Source organism: Anabas testudineus, chromosome 19, assembly GCF_900324465.2.
Source record: "Anabas testudineus chromosome 19, fAnaTes1.2, whole genome shotgun sequence".
Classification (NCBI taxonomy): domain Eukaryota; kingdom Metazoa; phylum Chordata; class Actinopteri; order Anabantiformes; family Anabantidae; genus Anabas; species Anabas testudineus.
Window position 1 is genome coordinate 3,386,054 of NC_046628.1, and position 21,510 is coordinate 3,407,563.

Sequence of the window (21,510 nt, forward strand, 5' to 3'; positions counted from 1 at the left end):
TTCCTTTGTATTTTTGCCATCCAACATTAGTTAATGTCATGTGAATGTGTGTGAAGAAAAACCCAACGTAAAAGCTACACTCAGCTACATAAAATTACAATTCTATTTGATGACTTTAGAGTTAATAAGTGAGGAACCACAACTACAGTAGAGGATAGTTAGCATAAAGACTGCTAGCAGGGGAAAAGCTAGCCTTGCTCTGTGCAAAACCTGCCTACCAACTAAAACCCCTTTGTTTTATCTCAAGTCTGTTGTCTAAAAAGGAAAAGTTGTTGTTTCGCCAGATTTCAAATGAATTCTGGAACAAACTAGCTAGTTCTGTGCTCCTTTTTCCACTATTTATGCTAAGCTAAGCTAATAGACCTGTATCAATCTCATCTCTCTAGCAGCAAACAAGTAATGCAGACCCTTCATATAATTCTGCCCTATGAAGTAAAAAATCCTTTCAATTGTAATTAAAATGTAACTCAGTAGACTTTGGATGCCACCAGTACGAAGGTGGAGGTGAGGTAACTATTCTACGCAGCCAGATTAAGTGTGGAAAAAACTGCTATTAAATCTGGAACAACCTGTCTTAAGTTGGAGCTACGCACCAAAATGTCATTAGTGTGGAGCTTTGATGGAACATTTTAGTGTCGCATAAGGGTTTAAATGTCATTTCACAGACCCTTTTACTAAATAAAGAGTTAAAACACTGAATCTTTGTTAGCATTTTGAGTTATTTTCCATGTAAATGAACAAATATACCAGTAGGTTTATGCACAGATATCAACACTGTCTAACAGAAATCTGTATTGGTCCAAACCTTTAGAGTAAATTGTTACTTAGTTGAAATGTCCCAAAACTACCTTCATGCTCCTACTTTGCACAGTTGGAGTCATTTTCGTCTATAAGGAGTTTTATTGTATGTTCCTCTTCAAGGTCTGCTGAGAGTTGTGTAGATAGGTTGCTCCCAGCCAGAGGGAGGACTGTGTGGAGGTGGTGCCAAGGCCAGGCTGTTGATAAGCGGTGTGGCGTAGGGCCTTCTGGAGGAGTGGAAGTACGGGTACTGATACAGACTGGCAGAGTACCCAGAGAAGGCGCTGTAGAAACTGGAGCTCTGAAGATCAGTGTACTCAGACTGGGCGACAGAAGACGGTGAGGGGGAGGTAGGGCAGGTGTCTGAGCTCTGGGAGGTGTACTCAAGTTGTGGAGGCGGAGGAGTGGAGGAGGGCGAGCTGCTGTGGTGACTTGGACTCATCTGCTCAGTTTTAATCTGAGGTTTTTGGCTGGTGTCCTCCTGGAGCCCATGGTTGCCACGACTGGAAAAAGATGGGGGCACTCCAGAGGGAGTCCCACCGGAGGCTTTGCTTGTCCAAGTGGGAATGCTGTGGGAGTTAGGGTGGATGCTGGGTAGGATGAATGGTCCAGGGGGGTTGTTATGTGAATGGCTGGTATCTGGTGGGGTTAGAAGGTTGGAGCCGAGGCTGTTTGGAGGCAGGTACTGGTCAAACTCATGGACGTCGAATCCATCAATGACGTCGGTGCTGAGTTCGGACATGTCCATGTTACTGAAATCAATGTTCTGACGATTGGTAGGAGGAACTGAACCTGTGCTGCTGTCTACAGGCTGGTGGGCATCATGTTTGCTCCCCGTGTGCAGGTCAATTTTAGGAGTAGTGGGAGGTGTTGGAGGTCCGTGAGACTGACCTGGAAACCAAAACAAAAGAAGAAGTAAATATTTCCACACTGAAAGCAAAAGGTAAAGGAGGTCATTTGCAACATAAGTCAATGCTCTCACCTGTCCTGTCTGGATGGTAATGGTGGTCTACCCCCTCTGTCCCAGCCAATCTAGCCACTCCAGGTTCTGTCTTATACAAGCCGTGCTGCTGGTGGACCAGTCCAGGTCTGGGGTCCCCTTGACCTTGCTTGGTGCTCTTGCGTCGGCGGGGCTGGTACTTATAGTCTGGATAGTCTTTCTTGTGCTGCAGCCTCAGCCTCTCTGCTTCCTCAACGAACGGACGCTTTTCTGTTTCAGACAGAAGCCTGAGGAAGAGAGAGGTGACAGTAGACAGTATATAAGTAGAGTCATTCTAAAAACAATTCAAATAACCATTTATTGAGTTCAGTACTGAAAAAATAGAACTAAGATTTTTAAATACCTGCAAAGAAATGAAATATTAGAATTATTTTAGTTATTTAACTTGGACTTTCATCAATAATTCAAATTAATAATGTGGGATTATTATTTTGCTTAGCTTTTTATATTATGGTACCTTTTACTCTTCTACATTTATATAGTTACCTAGTATTCCTACAATTGAAATCTACAATTTGTCCAGCTCCAAAAGTAAATACTACCTATTTATTTAATTTATGATGGAACAGCACTCACTGCAGATATTGCTTTACTAGCAGTGGAAATCGACCAGCGCCCCTACTGAACCATCAGCACAGAATAAAAAAGTTATTTCCCTATTATTTGCTTATTATCAATCAATATTTTGCGCAGATTTCAGGAAATTACTTGACCTGTTTTATAAATTCAGTATCAGTTTTATTGCCTGACATCATTATCAGAAGGTTTGTAGCTCACAAATTCTCAGTGTGAAATGACATCTGCTGCGGTGGAACCAGGATTTTCGTTTGGAAACACTGTGGTTTTCCTCAGATGTAGTTGCACACAGTAGTAACTGCACGTTAATGGATGTTGAGCTCCAGCACTCACCGCCACAGCTTCCCCAGCGTCTTGCTGAGCTCAGCGTTGTGCAAATGAGGATACTGGTCCGCCAGCTTTCTGCGCGCCGCTTGCGCCCAAACCATAAACGCGTTCATCGGCCGTTTTACGTGAGGTTTGTTCTTAAGGCCTCTCTCCCCCTGACTGGGAACAGGCACCAATGACCAGTCATAACCTTTTAGCACCTGCGACACCGCGTCGCGAATGCATGCGGGGAACCGCTCATCATCCGCGCTGGCCGCCGGCTTCTGCGTATTCCCGGACGTTGTCCCCTGTGCGCCCGACAGTGCTGGAGAAGGTGGGGACTCCGAATCCGATTCACGTTGGGACATAGAGCCGTCGCTGCCTGTTGGGCTGCACTGATCATCATGCATGGACTTGCTCTCTTCTGTCATATTTGCGCAGTAAAAACTTGCAAATGGCCCAAATTTACGCAAACCTCTCCAAGTGCGTAAATACGCACGGATCTGTACGACGATGGCTACACTACAAGTAACAAATAAATGTCTAAAGTTATTTATCTTAAACGTGCCATAACAGTGTCCTCCACAGATGGACAAAGTTTGACTAATGGTGTGCTCTCACACCATAACTCTCTTCAGCACTTGTCTCTCTCCACCCCTCGTGTCCTATTGGCTTTAGCCAGAGTTCTTCAAAGTTTGGCAAGAAATAGGAGCAGGCAGAGAGTTCTTAATAATCAATACTACATTTAGACCAACATGTTACGAAAAAACACGTTTTAATTAGAATAGGCGCCATTATTATCAACAGTAACATTAAAGTAATGATGTATCAGCAACATGAATGCATAACCAATTGTAATTCAGTAGTAAAAGCCATTCTACTTGGGCGTTTTAAAACAGATTTATATAATATTTATTTATATATAAATTGAATATCAATTAAATTGATTTAAATAAAAAGTCAATATTCCACCATTGAAAAATAATAATAATAAAAAAATAATAATATGTTACTTCCGCGTCTGTTTAGTCACATGACCGTGAGATCCGCGAACATGGCCGCCGCCAGTGACAGTCCACAGAGCTCCGTGCGGAAAAGACGCGTGTACAGCAGAAAGACAGAGACAGAGTCCGCAGTGAACGAGCAAGAACATGGAGCAAAGACGGACAGAGACGCAGAGAAAGGGAAGAGACGTGTGTCCCTACAGACTGGGACTTACTGGCTCACTCGTATTGTGCTGCTGCGCGCCGTCGCTTTTATCTACTGTGAGTGCTCATGATATTCACAGAGTAGTTACTCCTCAGCAATAAGAGATGTTTCATATCTTTTGATCAATTTATTTTGTAACACGTTTACAAGCGAGAGTGAGCGTTGCTTATGCTGATACCTAGTTAGTAGAAAGTAATTAAGTACATTTGCTAAAGAGGTACTTCTTTATTTCACAGTTTAAGTGACTTCTGATGCGCAATTCTTAATAAAACATGTAATCAGCTACATTTTGGTTCATTGTCAGAGCAAAGCTCAAGGATTAATTTCTGAATAGAGGTGGGAATATTGTCAGTAGGGTTTACCATTCTTTTTGAAACATGCAAGAGACTAACTCACAATGAAGTGGAGTACTCACTGGGTCTGTGACTATACACCCTTTTGTCTCTTCTCTTCTGTAGTTGTGGGGTTCGCTGTTGCCTACAACCAGAACAAGCAGCTAATAGGGGAGCACGGCCTGATGCCCTGCAAGAGCTACCTCAACAGTGTCAAGCGCTACGTTGGGGGAAAGATAGGTTTGGCCGCACTGGCGTACACACCCTCTATCCTCTGGTTTTTAGACTGGAGTGACATGGATGCCAACCTGGATGGCGTGGCCTTGGTGGGAATGGCACTGTCGGGCTTTGTCCTGGTGACAGGAATGGCCAATATGGTGATCATGGTAACGCTGTGGGTGCTTTACCACTCATTGGTCAACGTGGGACAGCTGTGGTAAGTCTGGGACATACACATGTGTAACTACTACGTTTTCTGTCACTATACCGTTAACATGCGTGAGCCATGCTACGAGAGATGGAGGAGTAATTAGATTTTAAGTATATGTGGATTTCAAGCAACTAAGTAGTTAATTATGTAAACGTAGTAGTTCACTGGAAAAGGAGGATAGAGAATAACTATCAGTTTATTTGAACTAATAATTGCTCCTTCCTGCAAGCTGCAATGACAGATAATTTGTTCAATCATATTTTAACACTGTAACAAATACTTTTTGTGGCTATATTACCCACCCATAATGCTTTATGATTCTTAAGTGGGCCTAAACAAAATTTCCCAAATCACTTCTATGTGCCACTTAGCATACATGTTCTTGGTTAGGTTGTGTTGTTGGGCTTTCTGGAACCTCTCATACACCAGTTATGTTCTTGCTAATTGTTTAATTTTAAGGGGCAACACATTCTAAGTATAATATATTTGTTTTTCTCTTTTTCCAGGTATTCCTTTGGTAAGTAAACTTCGTGCCAAATGACTTGCAGTGTTTTCAGCCCTGATTCCATCATAGCTTCTGTTGTTTACCCGCCCATGGACGTAGAAGTGGATTACAGGGAAGTGATTAATGTGAGACACATATGTTTCGATGTCAGTTGTAATTCCTTAAACAATGAAGCCAATCTGATGAGAATTTATAAAACCAAGCCTTTACATGAAGCCAAAGTCAAGGTGACATCACAGTCCCACTGAATCAGGTCCTGGCATTAGTATGTTTTGATTGAACAAGAGACATGTGGTAAGTGTTGATATGGAGTTTAACACAGGGACAGGGACAGGGACAGTAGCACAGGGGACATTAACCTGTATGTATCTACTGCTTTATATGTGTTCTAATCATTGTTATTTACAGTCGCTAACTGTAGGTCGCTAGTTTAACCTTGCAGTGTAAGAAACTACATGGAAAACATGGACGACCAGAAGTAATGTTTGAATTAATTAATCAGTGGTCGTCAGGAGAGGACGAGGAAAGAATCCAAAAGTTCTGTATTTTAACATTCTCACGTGTGACACTTTTGGTTTTAATCATCAGAAGACGTCACAGTTGTACTTATTTTTATGTCCTTTGAACTTATTGATGATGTCACAGATCCCACAGAATCTTTTCCTTTCCTGTTTCCTGTGTGACGTCACATATGATGCAAGTAGTTAAGAAATAGGAGGTTTTAAATAGACCCTGACAGACCAATATGGACTAAGCTCAGGTTTACTAGGCTTCCTTAGATGGAATAGTCTGGACCTGCTCCACACCTTCAGAGGTGAATGAGTTGAGTTGCTGACCGTCTCCAGACTCAGTCGCACACTGGGGACGACAAGTGCAGTCGGCGTGCAAAAGCTGGGCCTTGGGAAAGCTGTGCTCAACTGGTTTGTTCCCCCCTCCTCTGTGGCTGTGTGGTGTAGGACCCCAGCTGGACTCATTCCATCTTCGTAACCAACTACACTTAAAAACACTGTTGAAAGCAGTGACAGCTCTTGTATGATGCTGCTTAAATGTCTTTCAGCATCTATTAGACATGATAATGTCACTATTTGAGGATGTGTTGGTATTGATGTTATGATATTATGCTAAGCCCTCCCAACCGCCCAGTCCCTGACCACAAACTAGTGCTGGTAGCTCTGTTTCTCACAGGAGAGACGATTGGAGCCTCTGCTCAGGCTGACTAGAGGCCAGCGGCTTCAAGCAGGTGTCCCCCTGAACCTAGCTGCATCAGTCTCTGCCGAAGCAGCTGACCTTCAGCAGCCTGGAGCAGGAGCTCCAAGCGGCTCAGCTCTGAGATTCAGAACTGTCCAGCTCTCCTCTGTGGGAGAGACTGAAATCTAAAGAGACCAGGTCCTATTTAAAGCTGTGCTCACTGTCCACATCAGACTAGTCAGGTTCGTTAGTACTAGTTCAAATACGTCTGTAGTACAGTATCTAACTGATCTGAACGTAGCTCCAGAACTACAGACAAAACATACTGATGCCAGCACTCCATTCATCTTGATAAGATGTTCTTGCAGCGCGCCAGGGGTTCCTCCAGCTTTAACCTCTAGCATCGAATCCCCCAAGCCTGTAATCGTCCTCTCAGGCCGGTACTGTTCAGGAAACTCTGCACACCCCGTGTTGACACGTCGATCAACACGATCCGTGCAGAGCACCGGGGGTTCTCCAGCTTTGAGTGTCTCAGGAGGTTTGTGGACTTCCAGAGAGAGGAGAAGTACTGTACTAAACTGAACATCTATCAAGATGAATGGAGTGCTGGCATCAGTATGTTTTTGTCTGTAGTTCTGGAGCTACGTTCAGATCAGTTAGATACTGTAATACAGACGTATTTGAACTAGTACTACTAACCTGACTAGTCTGATGGGACAGTGAGCACAGCTCTTGATGATAATGCTCAAATGTCTTCAGCATCTATTAGACATGATAATTTCACTATTTGAGGATGTGTTGGTATTGATGTTATGATATTATGCTAAGCCCTCCCAACCGCCCAGTCCCTGACCACAGACTAGTGCTGGTTAGCTCTTGTTTCTCACAGGAGAGACGATTGGAGCCTCTGCTCAGGCTGACTAGAGGCCAGCGGCTTCAAGCAGGTTTCCCACTGTGAACCTAGCTGCATCAGTCTTCTGCCGAAGCAGCTGACCTTCAGCAGCCTGGAGCAGGAGCTCCAAGCGGCTCAGCTCTGAGATTCAGAACTGTCCAGCTCTCCTCTGTGGGAGAGACTGAAATCTGAAGAGACCAGGTCCTATTTAAAAGCTCTGATTCTGTGGGATTGTGATGTCACCTGTGAGCAGCTGTGATGTCACTGATGGATCAAAGATGAGTTCAGCCAATGAGTGAAGAGAAAATCAAAGATCAAAGGCATCATAACACTGCTCAGGCTGCTGAAGGTCAGCTGCTTCGGCAGAAACTGATGCAGCTAGGTTCAGGGGGACACCTGCTTGAAGCCGCTGGCCTCTAGTCAGCCTGAGCAGAGGCTCCAATCGTCTCTCCTGTGAGTCACTAGTAAATATGAAAGTATGTCGCACATGATGTAACAGTGAAAGATGTTCGAGTTGTTTCCAGTCTTGATGTGCACTTTCTCCTCCTGGAGTCCCTCCAACTATGACCTTGAGCATCGGATCCCCCAAGCCTGTAATCGTCCTCTCAGGCCGGTACTGTTCAGGAGACTCTGCACACCCCGTGTTAACACGTCGATCAACACGATCCTTGCAGAGCACCGGGGGTTCTCCAGCTTTGAGTGTCTCCGGAGTTTTGTGGACTCCAGAGAGAGGAGAAGTCCTGTACTAAACTGAACATCTTATCAAGATGAATGGAGTGCTGGCATCAGTATGTTTTGTCTGTAGTTCTGGAGCTACGTTCAGATCAGTTAGATACTGTACTACAGACGTATTTGAACTAGTACTAACTAACCTGACTAGTCTGATGTGGACAGTGAGCACAGCTCTTGTATGATACTGCTCAAATGTCTTTCAGCATCTATTAGACATGATAATGTCACTATTTGAGGATGTGTTGGTATTGATGTTATGATATTATGCTAAGCCCTCCCAACCGCCCAGTCCCTGACCACAGACTAGTGCTGGTAGCTCTGTTTCTCACAGGAGAGACGATTGGAGCCTCTGCTCAGGCTGACTAGAGGCCAGCGGCTTCAAGCAGGTGTCCCCCTGAACCTAGCTGCATCAGTCTCTGCCGAAGCAGCTGACCTTCAGCAGCCTGGAGCAGGAGCTCCAAGCGGCTCAGCTCTGAGATTCAGAACTGTCCAGCTCTCCTCTGTGGGAGAGACTGAAATCTGAAGAGACCAGGTCCTATTTAAAAGCTCTGATTCTGTGGGATTGTGATGTCACCTGTGAGCAGCTGTGATGTCACTGATGGATCAAAGATGAGTTCAGCCAATGAGTGAAGAGAAAATCAAAGATCAAAGGCATCATAACACTGCTCAGGCTGCTGAAGGTCAGCTGCTTCGGCAGAAACTGATGCAGCTAGGTTCAGGGGGACACCTGCTTGAAGCCGCTGGCCTCTAGTCAGCCTGAGCAGAGGCTCCAATCGTCTCTCCTGTGAGTCACTAGTAAATATGAAAGTATGTCGCACATGATGTAACAGTTGAAAGATGTTCGAGTTGTTTCCAGTCTTGATGTGCACTTTCTCCTCCTGGAGTCCCTCCAACTATGACCTTGAGCATCGGATCCCCCAAGCCTGTAATCGTCCTCTCAGGCCGGTACTGTTCAGGAGACTCTGCACACCCCGTGTTAACACGTCGATCAACACGATCCTTGCAGAGTACCGGGGGTCCTCCAGCTTTGGTTGTCTCCGGGACTCCGGAGAGAGGAGGAGTGCTGTACTAAACTGATGGATTCACCTTCTATTTATAACCTCGGATTTGGGTTCTAAATGGCGTCACTCGTGACGTCAGTCGAGACGTCGCCGCTCAATTTTCAGACGCCTGTCGCGGTTGATTGACAGCTGCTACCTCCTGAGCCACAGAGCCACAGCGTACGTGGCGGCGCTCGTTCATTAAAACTGTTGCGTCTCTTGTTGCCTGAGAGAGAGAGAGAGAGAGAGAGGGAGCACTTTCTCTACTGAGAGTTCCTCCAACCTTGAAAACTCTGCACAGCCGGTGTTGACACGTCCATCTACACGATCCTTGCAGCGCGCCAGGGGTTCCTCCAGCTTTAACCTCTAGCATCGAATCCCCCAAGCCTGTAATCGTCCTCTCAGGCCGGTACTGTTCAGGAAACTCTGCACACCCCGTGTTGACACGTCGATCAACACGATCCTTGCAGAGCACCGGGGGTTCTCCAGCTTTGAGTGTCTCCGGAGTTTTGTGGACTCCAGAGAGAGGAGAAGTCCTGTACTAAACTGAACATCTTATCAAGATGAATGGAGTGCTGGCATCAGTATGTTTTGTCTGTAGTTCTGGAGCTACGTTCAGATCAGTTAGATACTGTACTACAGACGTATTTGAACTAGTACTAACTAACCTGACTAGTCTGATGTGGACAGTGAGCACAGCTCTGGTATGATACTGCTCAAATGTCTTTCAGCATCTATTAGACATGATAATGTCACTATTTGAGGATGTGTTGGTATTGATGTTATGATATTATGCTAAGCCCTCCCAACCGCCCAGTCCCTGACCACAGACTAGTGCTGGTAGCTCTGTTTCTCACAGGAGAGACGATTGGAGCCTCTGCTCAGGCTGACTAGAGGCCAGCGGCTTCAAGCAGGTGTCCCCCTGAACCTAGCTGCATCAGTCTCTGCCGAAGCAGCTGACCTTCAGCAGCCTGGAGCAGGAGCTCCAAGCGGCTCAGCTCTGAGATTCAGAACTGTCCAGCTCTCCTCTGTGGGAGAGACTGAAATCTGAAGAGACCAGGTCCTATTTAAAAGCTCTGATTCTGTGGGATTGTGATGTCACCTGTGAGCAGCTGTGATGTCACTGATGGATCAAAGATGAGTTCAGCCAATGAGTGAAGAGAAAATCAAAGATCAAAGGCATCATAACACTGCTCAGGCTGCTGAAGGTCAGCTGCTTCGGCAGAAACTGATGCAGCTAGGTTCAGGGGGACACCTGCTTGAAGCCGCTGGCCTCTAGTCAGCCTGAGCAGAGGCTCCAATCGTCTCTCCTGTGAGTCACTAGTAAATATGAAAGTATGTCGCACATGATGTAACAGTGAAAGATGTTCGAGTTGTTTCCAGTCTTGATGTGCACTTTCTCCTCCTGGAGTCCCTCCAACTATGACCTTGAGCATCGGATCCCCCAAACCTGTAATCGTCCTCTCAGGCCGGTACTGTTCAGGAGACTCTGCACACCCCGTGTTAACACGTCGATCAACACGATCCTTGCAGAGCACCGGGGGTTCTCCAGCTTTGAGTGTCTCCGGAGTTTTGTGGACTCCAGAGAGAGGAGAAGTCCTGTACTAAACTGAACATCTTATCAAGATGAATGGAGTGCTGGCATCAGTATGTTTTGTCTGTAGTTCTGGAGCTACGTTCAGATCAGTTAGATACTGTACTACAGACGTATTTGAACTAGTACTAACTAACCTGACTAGTCTGATGTGGACAGTGAGCACAGCTCTTGTATGATACTGCTCAAATGTCTTTCAGCATCTATTAGACATGATAATGTCACTATTTGAGGATGTGTTGGTATTGATGTTATGATATTATGCTAAGCCCTCCCAACCGCCCAGTCCCTGACCACAGACTAGTGCTGGTAGCTCTGTTTCTCACAGGAGAGACGATTGGAGCCTCTGCTCAGGCTGACTAGAGGCCAGCGGCTTCAAGCAGGTGTCCCCCTGAACCTAGCTGCATCAGTCTCTGCCGAAGCAGCTGACCTTCAGCAGCCTGGAGCAGGAGCTCCAAGCGGCTCAGCTCTGAGATTCAGAACTGTCCAGCTCTCCTCTGTGGGAGAGACTGAAATCTGAAGAGACCAGGTCCTATTTAAAAGCTCTGATTCTGTGGGATTGTGATGTCACCTGTGAGCAGCTGTGATGTCACTGATGGATCAAAGATGAGTTCAGCCAATGAGTGAAGAGAAAATCAAAGATCAAAGGCATCATAACACTGCTCAGGCTGCTGAAGGTCAGCTGCTTCGGCAGAGACTGATGCAGCTAGGTTCAGGGGGACACCTGCTTGAAGCCGCTGGCCTCTAGTCAGCCTGAGCAGAGGCTCCAATCGTCTCTCCTGTGAGTCACTAGTAAATATGAAAGTATGTCGCACATGATGTAACAGTGAAAGATGTTCGAGTTGTTTCCAGTCTTGATGTGCACTTTCTCCTCCTGGAGTCCCTCCAACTATGACCTTGAGCATCGGATCCCCCAAGCCTGTAATCGTCCTCTCAGGCCGGTACTGTTCAGGAGACTCTGCACACCCCGTGTTAACACGTCGATCAACACGATCCTTGCAGAGCACCGGGGGTCCTCCAGCTTTGGTTGTCTCCGGGACTCCGGAGAGAGGAGGAGTGCTGTACTAAACTGATGGATTCACCTTCTATTTATAACCTCGGATTTGGGTTCTAAATGGCGTCACTCGTGACGTCAGTCGAGACGTCGCCGCTCAATTTTCAGACGCCTGTCGCGGTTGATTGACAGCTGCTACCTCCTGAGCCACAGAGCCACAGCGTACGTGGCGGCGCTCGTTCATTAAAACTGTTGCGTCTCTTGTTGCCTGAGAGAGAGAGAGAGAGATAGAGAGAGAGGGAGAGGGAGCACTTTCTCTACCGAGAGTTCCTCCAACCTTCTATTAGACATGATAATGTCACTATTTGAGGATGTGTTGGTATTGATGTTATGATATTATGCTAAGCCCTCCCAACCGCCCAGTCCCTGACCACAGACTAGTGCTGGTAGCTGTGTTTCTCACAGGAGAGACGATTGGAGCCTCTGCTCAGGCTGACTAGAGGCCAGCGGCTTCAAGCAGGTGTCCCCCTGAACCTAGCTGCATCAGTCTCTGCCGAAGCAGCTGACCTTCAGCAGCCTGGAGCAGGAGCTCCAAGCGGCTCAGCTCTGAGATTCAGAACTGTCCAGCTCTCCTCTGTGGGAGAGACTGAAATCTGAAGAGACCAGGTCCTATTTAAAAGCTCTGATTCTGTGGGATTGTGATGTCACCTGTGAGCAGCTGTGATGTCACTGATGGATCAAAGATGAGTTCAGCCAATGAGTGAAGAGAAAATCAAAGATCAAAGGCATCATAACACTGAATAATAGAATAATAAGTTGGCATTATATGGAAGCCATAGTAGACATCCACACTGCAAAGGCATCATAACACTAAAATACCTGTATTTGATGTCACACTTTCCAAAGAATCTTTTTACTTTTCTCTTTGCTGCTACTTGTATTTGAACATTTTTCTCCTCTTTAGTTTTTTTCATTCTTGATGAGATTGCATTTTTCAGTGCATTTTTGACTTCAGCCCACACACTTCACTTTAATTTAAAAACAAACTTCATAAAATGATCTTGTGGTTTACTCCTTCAGGTTGGGAGAGCCAGCTGTTAGAGACTGGATTTCTGGCTATTTTCTTGTGTCCAGTCTGGAGCCTGTCCCAGGTCCCAAGGCGATGTCCCCCTCCCCTTATCTGCATTTGGACCTTCAGGTGGCTCATTGTTCGCATCATGTTGGGAGCTGTGAGTATAACATTTTGCAGATCAGTGTAATACACCTGGCTTCGACTGAATAAAGTTGAAATAAATAGAATCATCAAATGTAGACCACCCAAGTCAATGAACAGTGTTATGATGGTAAGAAATGTCTCCACTTGCCATCATTGGAATTTGATCAGTTTATCATTATTGATTAGGCTATGCCACAAAGGTTTTGTTTCCCTAATGCATCATAAGGAAACTGTTGCTAAGTAGACATGTATGTCTATTCACACAGAGCCACAGAGTATGTTGCTGATTATGTATATGTAGAAACTTCAATTCAGAAAATTGATAAAGGGGTTATTAAGGACATGCTGGTCGTCAGTAGTTGAATAATTCACAAATAATTAGCAACATACTCTGTGGCTCTGTGTGAATTACTTAAAACAAATGGTACTATTTTTCAGAGAAGTTGTTAATTATATTACTTAATTATATTTAAAAAATATTTCCGATTCCACCTTGTGCTGATCTTGATAATATAACAAACTCATTCTCTCTGGCTGTGTGCAAATTATTTCAAGAAATTAACATGATAGACCTGACAAAATATGTGGAGAAGAAATCGACCTCTTGTCCGTTGGGATCATCTGATTACATGCTGGGATAATCCAGATGGATTTCCACAATGGGATTTTTCTGGCTCTGCTTAGTGACAATGTTGTATTCATGTGTTGGCAAGAATGTCAGACATCCAGAACTTTAAAGTTACATTCCCAAGGGCATCCACATGCTGTTTTGTCAGGAAATCTAGTCCAGATGCTAAACAATAAACAAAAGAAACACAGGTCACAGCGTTGATGTGACAGCCTGCTGTTCACCAGCCCGCTCTGTGACTGTTAGAGTTTCTGCCTGTGAGGACGACATGGCTCAGGAAACTCTTGAAAGCACTCCTTAGTCACAGTATGTGGAAATGTGTGGGAGCGGTCTATGATCCCATCATGTAACTTGAACGTTTTTTGGCAGAATGATTAAAGGGCAGTATTAAACCTCTCTATGCCTTGTCTGTATTAAAATATGCTGCATCTTTTCTCATAGTTGTGTGGAGTAGTTCTTAGTTCAGTTGATCTTATCTGGAGGAGGTCTAGTAGGTCGACCAGGACAACAGTTTCCATAGTATGAGTAATCTGATGACATCATCTGAACTGACAGTCCCCTCCAGATGATATTAAATACCAATTTTATTCATTTAGCCTCCAATCAAGACATACAGGAAATAAGTTAGGAGCTTCACCCACATCACCATTTAAGAATCATGCTGTTTATTCTGTTCATACTCTTTAATATACTTTGGGAGATCTGATCATCTGTCACATTAGCTAACATTGAGATTTGACTGTGAAAACCTAGTCACCCCAGACATCAGCACTCCTTGTCTGTGAGCCTATTGGTGATTTCAGCTTAATTCTTAATCAGTTTCAAAGAGGACTAACAAGTGAGGAGAGAGGACGTTAGCATTTTAATTGCCTCAGAAAACGTTTTCCTTTGCAGCCTTTCTGAGAAATGGTTCCTTTCTCTCCAAATGTTTATAAGCCTTCTGTTTTAAGAGCTGGCGTGGCTGTTGTGAATTAGATTATGTATTTTCACTTCTGGCGTGAACATCGCTATTAAACCACTGCAGCAGCTGGAAACACTGTGCTAGGTGTGGAGTATTGGCTGTTAACGGGGCTTTATTAGTGACTATGAGAATGATCCATGTGAGCTTAGATCAAGTGATTCTGTCTGTTGTTGCCTGAGGATTTTAGGGTATGATATAGTGCTCAGTGTTTTGGTCTTCGCTATGGATGCTGACCTGATCAGGTGTAGGTCTACCTCGGTCTATGGAATAGTTTTTTTTACCACTTCCATTACGGAACACTTGTTTTTTAGGTGCACAAAAGTTGGTAGAGGTCATTTCTTTCCTTATAAGTTTTGGGAACTACGGTGACTCTGGCCATAATGGAAAATACAGAGAAATATCAGGTTTTCCTCTCTTTAACCTATAACGAAATAAATGAAAAGCTGCTTTCTAATGACTTCATAACGTATTATTATAGGCTGCTAATTCAGTATGTTCACAGCAAAGTGTCTCTAATACTAATGCTGGTTTGAACAAGATAAATGAATTTAATATTATGAGACTCGGCACTCTTTATGGGAGGTATTGAACCAGTACTTACCCTTTACTTCTCCTTTTATAGCTATATTGTTTTTACATAAAATACATTTTGAGAGGATCTTATGAAAAGTATGAGTTCTCTCTGTCTCTCTCAGTTTAATCTAAAGGACGCTGGTTGAATTTGTTTTTCCCAAGGCTCTGGCCACTTGGTGAACTGTTCTGTTTATGCCCGAGGTCTCGATATTAGGTTTTAATTGATGACATTTCAGGATCTCATGACTGAATTGGATTACCCGTCTCATCTTGGGGCCACATCATGTTAACAGCCAGCAGCTGCAGCTCAGCCAGACCCAGGCTGAAATGTCCAGGTTTTTCTAAATCTGGTTTGAGAGGTTAGCAGCTGATTTATTCCACATTCCACCCAAGCCACATGACGGGGCCGATGTGTCAATATTGACAGTCTGTGTGCTGGAAAGCATATTATTTGCTGAGTTCATCTGGTGGAAAAAACAGGCCCAGAGCTGAGGATATGTTTCAGTATATTTCTGGTCGAGTTTGAGTCGTTTTTATACTTTTACTTAGAGAAAATTAAAACTGCACGCTGTATTAATAAAAGTGTTTAATTTGACTTTTTTACAACCTGCTTCATACATTAAAATATGATGAAAGTGGAATAATAACTGTCAACCATACCACCTGCTACGTACAGTATATCAGTATTGACAGTTTGTTAGTATTGATTTTATTCAGCAGTGTTTTTAGTAGCAGAGTACTTTAGTTTTTACAGTAGTATTTTTTTCTGTGGCCTCTTTGTAAATAACGATTTTCTTAATACTTTGCGTTTTGCATCATTGAGTAAGCTATTTTGTGTTTATTGCCAATTAGCTTGTTAGCATCCGAAACCAGCCCTTTCTCCCTCCTCTGGCTTCTGCTCTGACTTTAGTTCTGTCTTTGGTATCATTAAAATATTTGGGTGAATAAAAATATGGGTTTATTTCTTTAGCATTTTTAATAACTGATCGGTAATCTGATCTTCTGCTGAACTGTTATAGCAGCATATAACATATAGCTGCCTTATAACAGGTGACATCTTTTCTGTCTGTTTTTTCCAGGGTCTCATTAAAATCAGAGGTGACAAATGCTGGAGGGACCTCACCTGCATGGATTACCATTATGAGGTGTGTGCAGATTACTTCTGTGGATTTTATGGCCTGTGCATATGTGTGCATATGTGTGTGTGTGTGTAAGTTCACTTTAATATCAGTTTTCACACAGCTTTTAGTTTTAGTTTTATCTCCACCAACTTTTAGGGCAAACGTTAAATGTATTTTCTCCAGCTGGTTGCCTGCTTGTATACGAGTACAGTGTGTTTGTTAGAACTTGGCTGACCTTTGATAAGCACAGACAACATAACAATCAAGAATCAAGAAAGAAATCCTCAAAGCTATTGCAAGTTTAGATGACACTTGTTGCAGTGCAGTGTTAATGTAAAGTTATTCTTGATTCTGCTCAACCAGCAGACCTAAAGAAAAAAATACAGATTTCATCTCAGTCCGACTTTCCTGAAGGGCTGCTCTCTTTTGCAGTTTGAACTGAAGAGTCATTCAGACACACAAAAACAATGCGCTTTGGTTTTGTCTACTGACTGATTACAAAACCGCAATGAACTCACATCAGGCTAACCACACCAGGGCAGCACATTACAGCAAGTGCTTTCAACAGTAGTTATAAATCAGCCTCTTACACAGAAAGTTAGACTGTACAAGTCCAGTGTTTGTTTTTCCCCTGTGGGACGCTTCACGGCACGCTGCTCTGTACCAGCAAGGCCCAGAGGGAGGAGGGCCGTCTTCTGCAATTAACACAGACAGGAGTACAGTGGCTCCTGTAGGACTGAATGACTGGAGGTGACACGTAAAGTCTTAGATAGTTAATCAAAATGCAGTGGTACTTCACAGAAGTGGTTTCAGATATGAATTGAAGCACTTCTTCATCAGTTGAACTGCTCTCTACACCACATCATGTGAAGCCTGGCCACATGTTAATTTCTTCGAAAGAGGAAGCAATACCACCAAATACCATTTGTGTTTGTATGGCAGAGATTCAGTGCCCTAGACATGTGTCTTTTGCATAATTTATGTGTGAAGATACCATTGACTTGCAGGTGTATATTGGGATTTCGGAGATATTTTATGCTATTTCAAGGCTTTTTCCAGGAAGGCATATATATTTCAGCAGGACAATGCCAGACCTCATTCTTCACATGCTACTGTATAAGTGCATGGCTTTGTAGCCACATAATTTGTCTGAGCACAATTGGGGAGTTTATCATTATCATGACTATCAGTGCGAGGTCTCCCTGACCTGCTCCAATCCAAACTGTCCAAGGCCTTGGGGGTAGTTCACAGCACTGTAAACCACTGGCGCCAGGTGAGGCCTTATTAACCCCCGCTGACACACTGCTTTCTTTCAGGCCCGTAGATTTCTTCCATTCCCCACTCTCAAGGGGCTGCGTAGGCGTGATTCGGCATAGCTGGCGTTTTGTTTGCTGCAGTTTGTTTGTTGTATCACAGCTCATTTGCAGCCCAGGTAGGGTTATTTGGTTGTCTGAGGTTGCGGGCTCTGTGCCCTTGGATTTCCAGGGCTGTTTTGGTAAACTAAAGGTTAAATAACCTCCAAATGTTTCCTCCATTCCATAAAAACAAAAAGAGCATAGACTAGCGTGTCAGCACTCTTATTTTCTTTTTCTTTTTTTTCCTGTCCACCAATGTCTGTGCTATATTTATTTTTCATCACCTCACTGCACACTGTTTGCATGCTCAGCCTACGCCCACCTAACGCGCGCACAATCATCCGAACGCCAGCACTGCACAGGTCCGTATGAGAGGTGTTTTTTTTTTTTTTTTTTGCTGTGTCGGTGGGGTTGCCTTCATTTAAATGAAGTTCTGTCTTTATTTAGACATGGAAATGTTTCCCTTCAGGTGTGGCACCATAAATTGCTCTTCATCCCAGGACAAGAATTAAGTGCCAAAGGAAAGCAGTGAAAACTTCCATCTTGAGCAGCAGAAGCTGTCTGTGCTTAGAAAATGTTGTGACACTGCACATGTTCCAGCTAAATGTATAGATATATGCATTAACACTACTTCCAGTAACACCATCTTTGACATCAGCATCATTAAATACTTCCAACTACAGACCCAACCAGTTCCCAACCCCATATCCTACTACATGCACCGCTCACCATGGTGGTTCCATCGCTTTGAGACGCTGTCCAACCACTTCATCGAGCTCATCGTTCCCTTCTTCACTTTCCTGGGCAGGAGAATGTGCATGGTCAACGGAGCGATCCAGATCCTGTTCCAAGTAAACCATTTATTTAATTGCTTTATTTAGAATTATGCTACCTGATCCACCCAGCACTAGTATTAGCTTTCCCACATGTCCTTTTGTGCTGTAGGTCGTTCTGATAGTGAGTGGGAACCTTAGTTTCCTGAACTGGTTGACGATTGTTCCAAGCCTGGCCTGTTTTGACGATGCATCCCTCGGCTTTTTGTTTGGTTCTGGTGGGGGAGCTAAGAAGGCAGTACTGGAGATACAGAGTGACGACGCTGCTGGACGAACTCCAAAACCCACCAAAGGTATAACATTCAGATAAAACAATGCAAAATGTTTCAAAATGTATTTTAAATACTTAATTTCTTTTAAAGTTAGTTGCAAAGTAGGAAGGGGGACTGGTCATACTGGACTCATGTGAGTAAAAGGGATTTGCACTTGTACAGCTGAGGAGCGGGGAAAAGAATGACATATAGTTTACTGGAATTTAATGTGATGTCGTTGAAGTTTCTTTTACATTATAGACTTCTTGAAATGTGCTAAAGTGTCAGTGGCCTCTTTCTAATTGGTCTCACTGGACCCGTTAGTGTTTCTACTTTATTGTAGGATTTTGAATAGTTGAATAAGAGCATGTGAGCATGTTTTAATAATTTAAACAGACGCAGTACAGCTCTTTTAATGTGAAACGTTTTAGTGGGATTATGTTAATGTCTTTAGCGTGTCCGGGATAAGCCGGCAGACACAGGTAGGAAGGAACTAATGTGGACTGAGCCAGAATCTGTCAATACCAGCCGACCAATCATGGCACGGGCCAAACCTTTTCCACTGAGGGACTGTTAAAGTGATCACACACATGTACACACACAATGACTTACACTTCTAATAGCTCGGACTATGACATGCCGTCCCTTTTCTAGACCAGACACTAACAAATACGTCACCTTGATTTAAGCTGTAATTAGAGTTTTCCCCTGAGCAGCGACTCTGTTTCATTTTAAAATCCTGACATACAGCTGTGAGCTGTGAGAATGAGAAAGAGGTGCAGGAACCAGTGCTGACCCATAGTTCTAGTCAGAATATATACACATTTTGATTATACAGTTGAGACTGACCCAGCAGCTTCTCGTTGCTGCTGTTCATGTTGATCTATCATGTCTCTTTGTGTGCATCAGGTATGTTGATACGTCGAGTGGTGAACATTTCTCTGGGCGTTCTGATCGCCTACCTGAGCGTTCCTGTGGTGTTGAACCTGCTGAGTTCCAGGCAGGTGATGAACACTTCCTTCGACCCACTGCGCATCGTCAATACCTATGGGGCGTTCGGCAGGTACAGTCAGGACTCACTGGGGTCAGGAATTTTAAAGGAGGAAAATAGTGTTTCAGTTAAATCTAAATCAGTGGACCACTTTGTAAACGTTAGAACACTTTCTATTCTTAAAAGTACAAGCAAACCAAAATGCAAGTCATTTTATTCTTCCCAGTGCAGTGACCTCTGTCTTTTCTTGAGATTAAATGATTGATCATCTAGTTTCTGCAGCCTTTGTACTAATTCTGCCCTTGTATCTCCACTCTCTGTCTAGCATCACCAAGGAGCGCACTGAAGTGATTTTCCAAGGCACTCACAGTCTGGATCCCAAGGACCCTGAGGCGGTTTGGGAGGAGTACCAGTTCCTGTGTAAACCAGGGGATGTTTACCGCCGACCGTGCCTCATATCACCGTACCACTACCGTCTAGACTGGCTCATGTGGTTCGCTGCCTTCCAAGTGAGAACGTGAACAGTTGCAGGAGATGCGGCATGAAGTCAAGGACATTAGTGTAGTATTAGTGATTTCACAAGTACAGATATTTACATTTGCTGAAGGACAATAAGGAAATAATATGTTACCTCATTTTGTATCTGGTTTGTCACCATTAATTGCTTAATTCTTATGTCCTGTGTGACAACGATTGCCTCAGCTGATAAGGTTTAGAATGTATTTGTCTCAAATATAATAACTTTTGTGACCTTCTCATACAGACCTATGAGCAAAGTGAGTGGGTGATCCACATAGCGGGACGTCTGCTGTCAAACGACAGCACAGTCCTCTCCCTGCTTGACCACAACCCATTCCAAGGCAAAAAGCCTCCCAGGTAAACATATACAATCTCTCCTTCTCTTTTCTGTGCACTTTACAGCACAGAAATGCTCTTATTTTGAAGTTTTAAAAATATCTACTTTCTACTCGCGACTTTTTCCCCTGCTACTGTTTACCTAAAATAACACCTGTTTGTCCAACGAACAGACTCAGACAGACAATTATTCAATGTGTGTTGACATGAGCCAATAAAACAGCCATTCTCTGTACTGTAGCCCCCTCTGGTGACGCAAAGATTATAGTCATGTACTTACAGACACTCCATGACTGGAAGAAGACCTGCATGAAAAATGAAATGAACCAGTTCTTTAAAACACACAAAAAAAAGTCTGATGTTACAAAGTGAGTCAGATTTTTAAAAGCCTCCTTCTTTTGCCAATTGACTCTTACCTGTATTCCCCTCCTTGTCAGGTGGGTGCGTGGAGAACACTTCAAATATAAGTACAGCCAGCCGGGCAGCACCAGCGCAGCCCAGGGCAAGTGGTGGCTGAGAAAACGCATCGGACCTTACTTCCCACCTGTGGACCTAGAGGGACTCCGGGGTTACTTTCAGTCCAGGAACTGGCCCCACCCACACATACCACCCAACAAGAACTAAAGCCGTGAGAGGAAACCTACAGTGCTTGAGGTTTGAATGAGGTCACTTCAAGGTCAGCTGCAGAGTGGAGCCGATGCCTGAGCTGAGGACATGCTGATTTAATCCCGAACAATGTGAGGGCTGTTGAAATTACATCTCGAGACACAGTATTTACTTATTTACCACAAAGAAGTGCTTTGTTACTCTGTTTTGCATCTTATCAGACAGCCAATCTGACTCTTGGCTTCAACTTCAACATTAAAATAGGTGTGTCCTTCAGATTCCTTATCCCGCTGTGATATTGTTGTACAGTGCTATCAATCCACCTCTTTGTCTTTTTTACATAAGGAACATTATTGGTTAGGCTGAATGTTGAAGCGGGTTCAGCTGAAACAGAGCTTTCTGGTGTGCCAACTGGGATCCGACTGGAATATACAATAAAAAAATAAAAACTGAAATGTATGATTTGTTTATTAGCTTGAACCTTTTAAGAGTTGATGAGGCTGACAAAATAATAAGGTAGCTGT

General features: G+C 43.9%; 2 protein-coding genes across 2 annotated transcripts; one reads left to right on the forward strand and one right to left on the reverse strand.

Moving 5' to 3' along the window:
* Window positions 1-655: 655 nt before the first annotated feature.
* LOC113155842 (transcription factor Sox-8-like) lies at window positions 656-3,111 on the reverse strand. The gene is made up of 3 exons (XM_026350552.1): window positions 2,708-3,111; window positions 1,781-2,025; window positions 656-1,689 (listed from the first exon to the last, which is right to left on the reverse strand). The coding sequence occupies exons 1-3, from the start codon at window positions 3,109-3,111 to the stop codon at window positions 917-919; spliced, it is 1,422 nt and encodes a 473-aa protein (XP_026206337.1). The 3' UTR covers window positions 656-916.
* Window positions 3,112-3,730: 619 nt separating this feature from the next.
* lmf1 (lipase maturation factor 1) lies at window positions 3,731-21,441 on the forward strand. Its single transcript, XM_026350919.1, has 11 exons — window positions 3,731-3,945; window positions 4,348-4,657; window positions 5,158-5,168; window positions 12,677-12,825; window positions 16,054-16,119; window positions 18,134-18,301; window positions 18,396-18,576; window positions 19,444-19,597; window positions 19,851-20,034; window positions 20,289-20,401; window positions 20,818-21,441. Exons 1-11 carry the CDS (start codon window positions 3,735-3,737, stop codon window positions 21,002-21,004), a joined length of 1,734 nt encoding a protein of 577 aa, XP_026206704.1. The 5' UTR covers window positions 3,731-3,734; the 3' UTR covers window positions 21,005-21,441.
* Window positions 21,442-21,510: the final 69 nt, after the last annotated feature.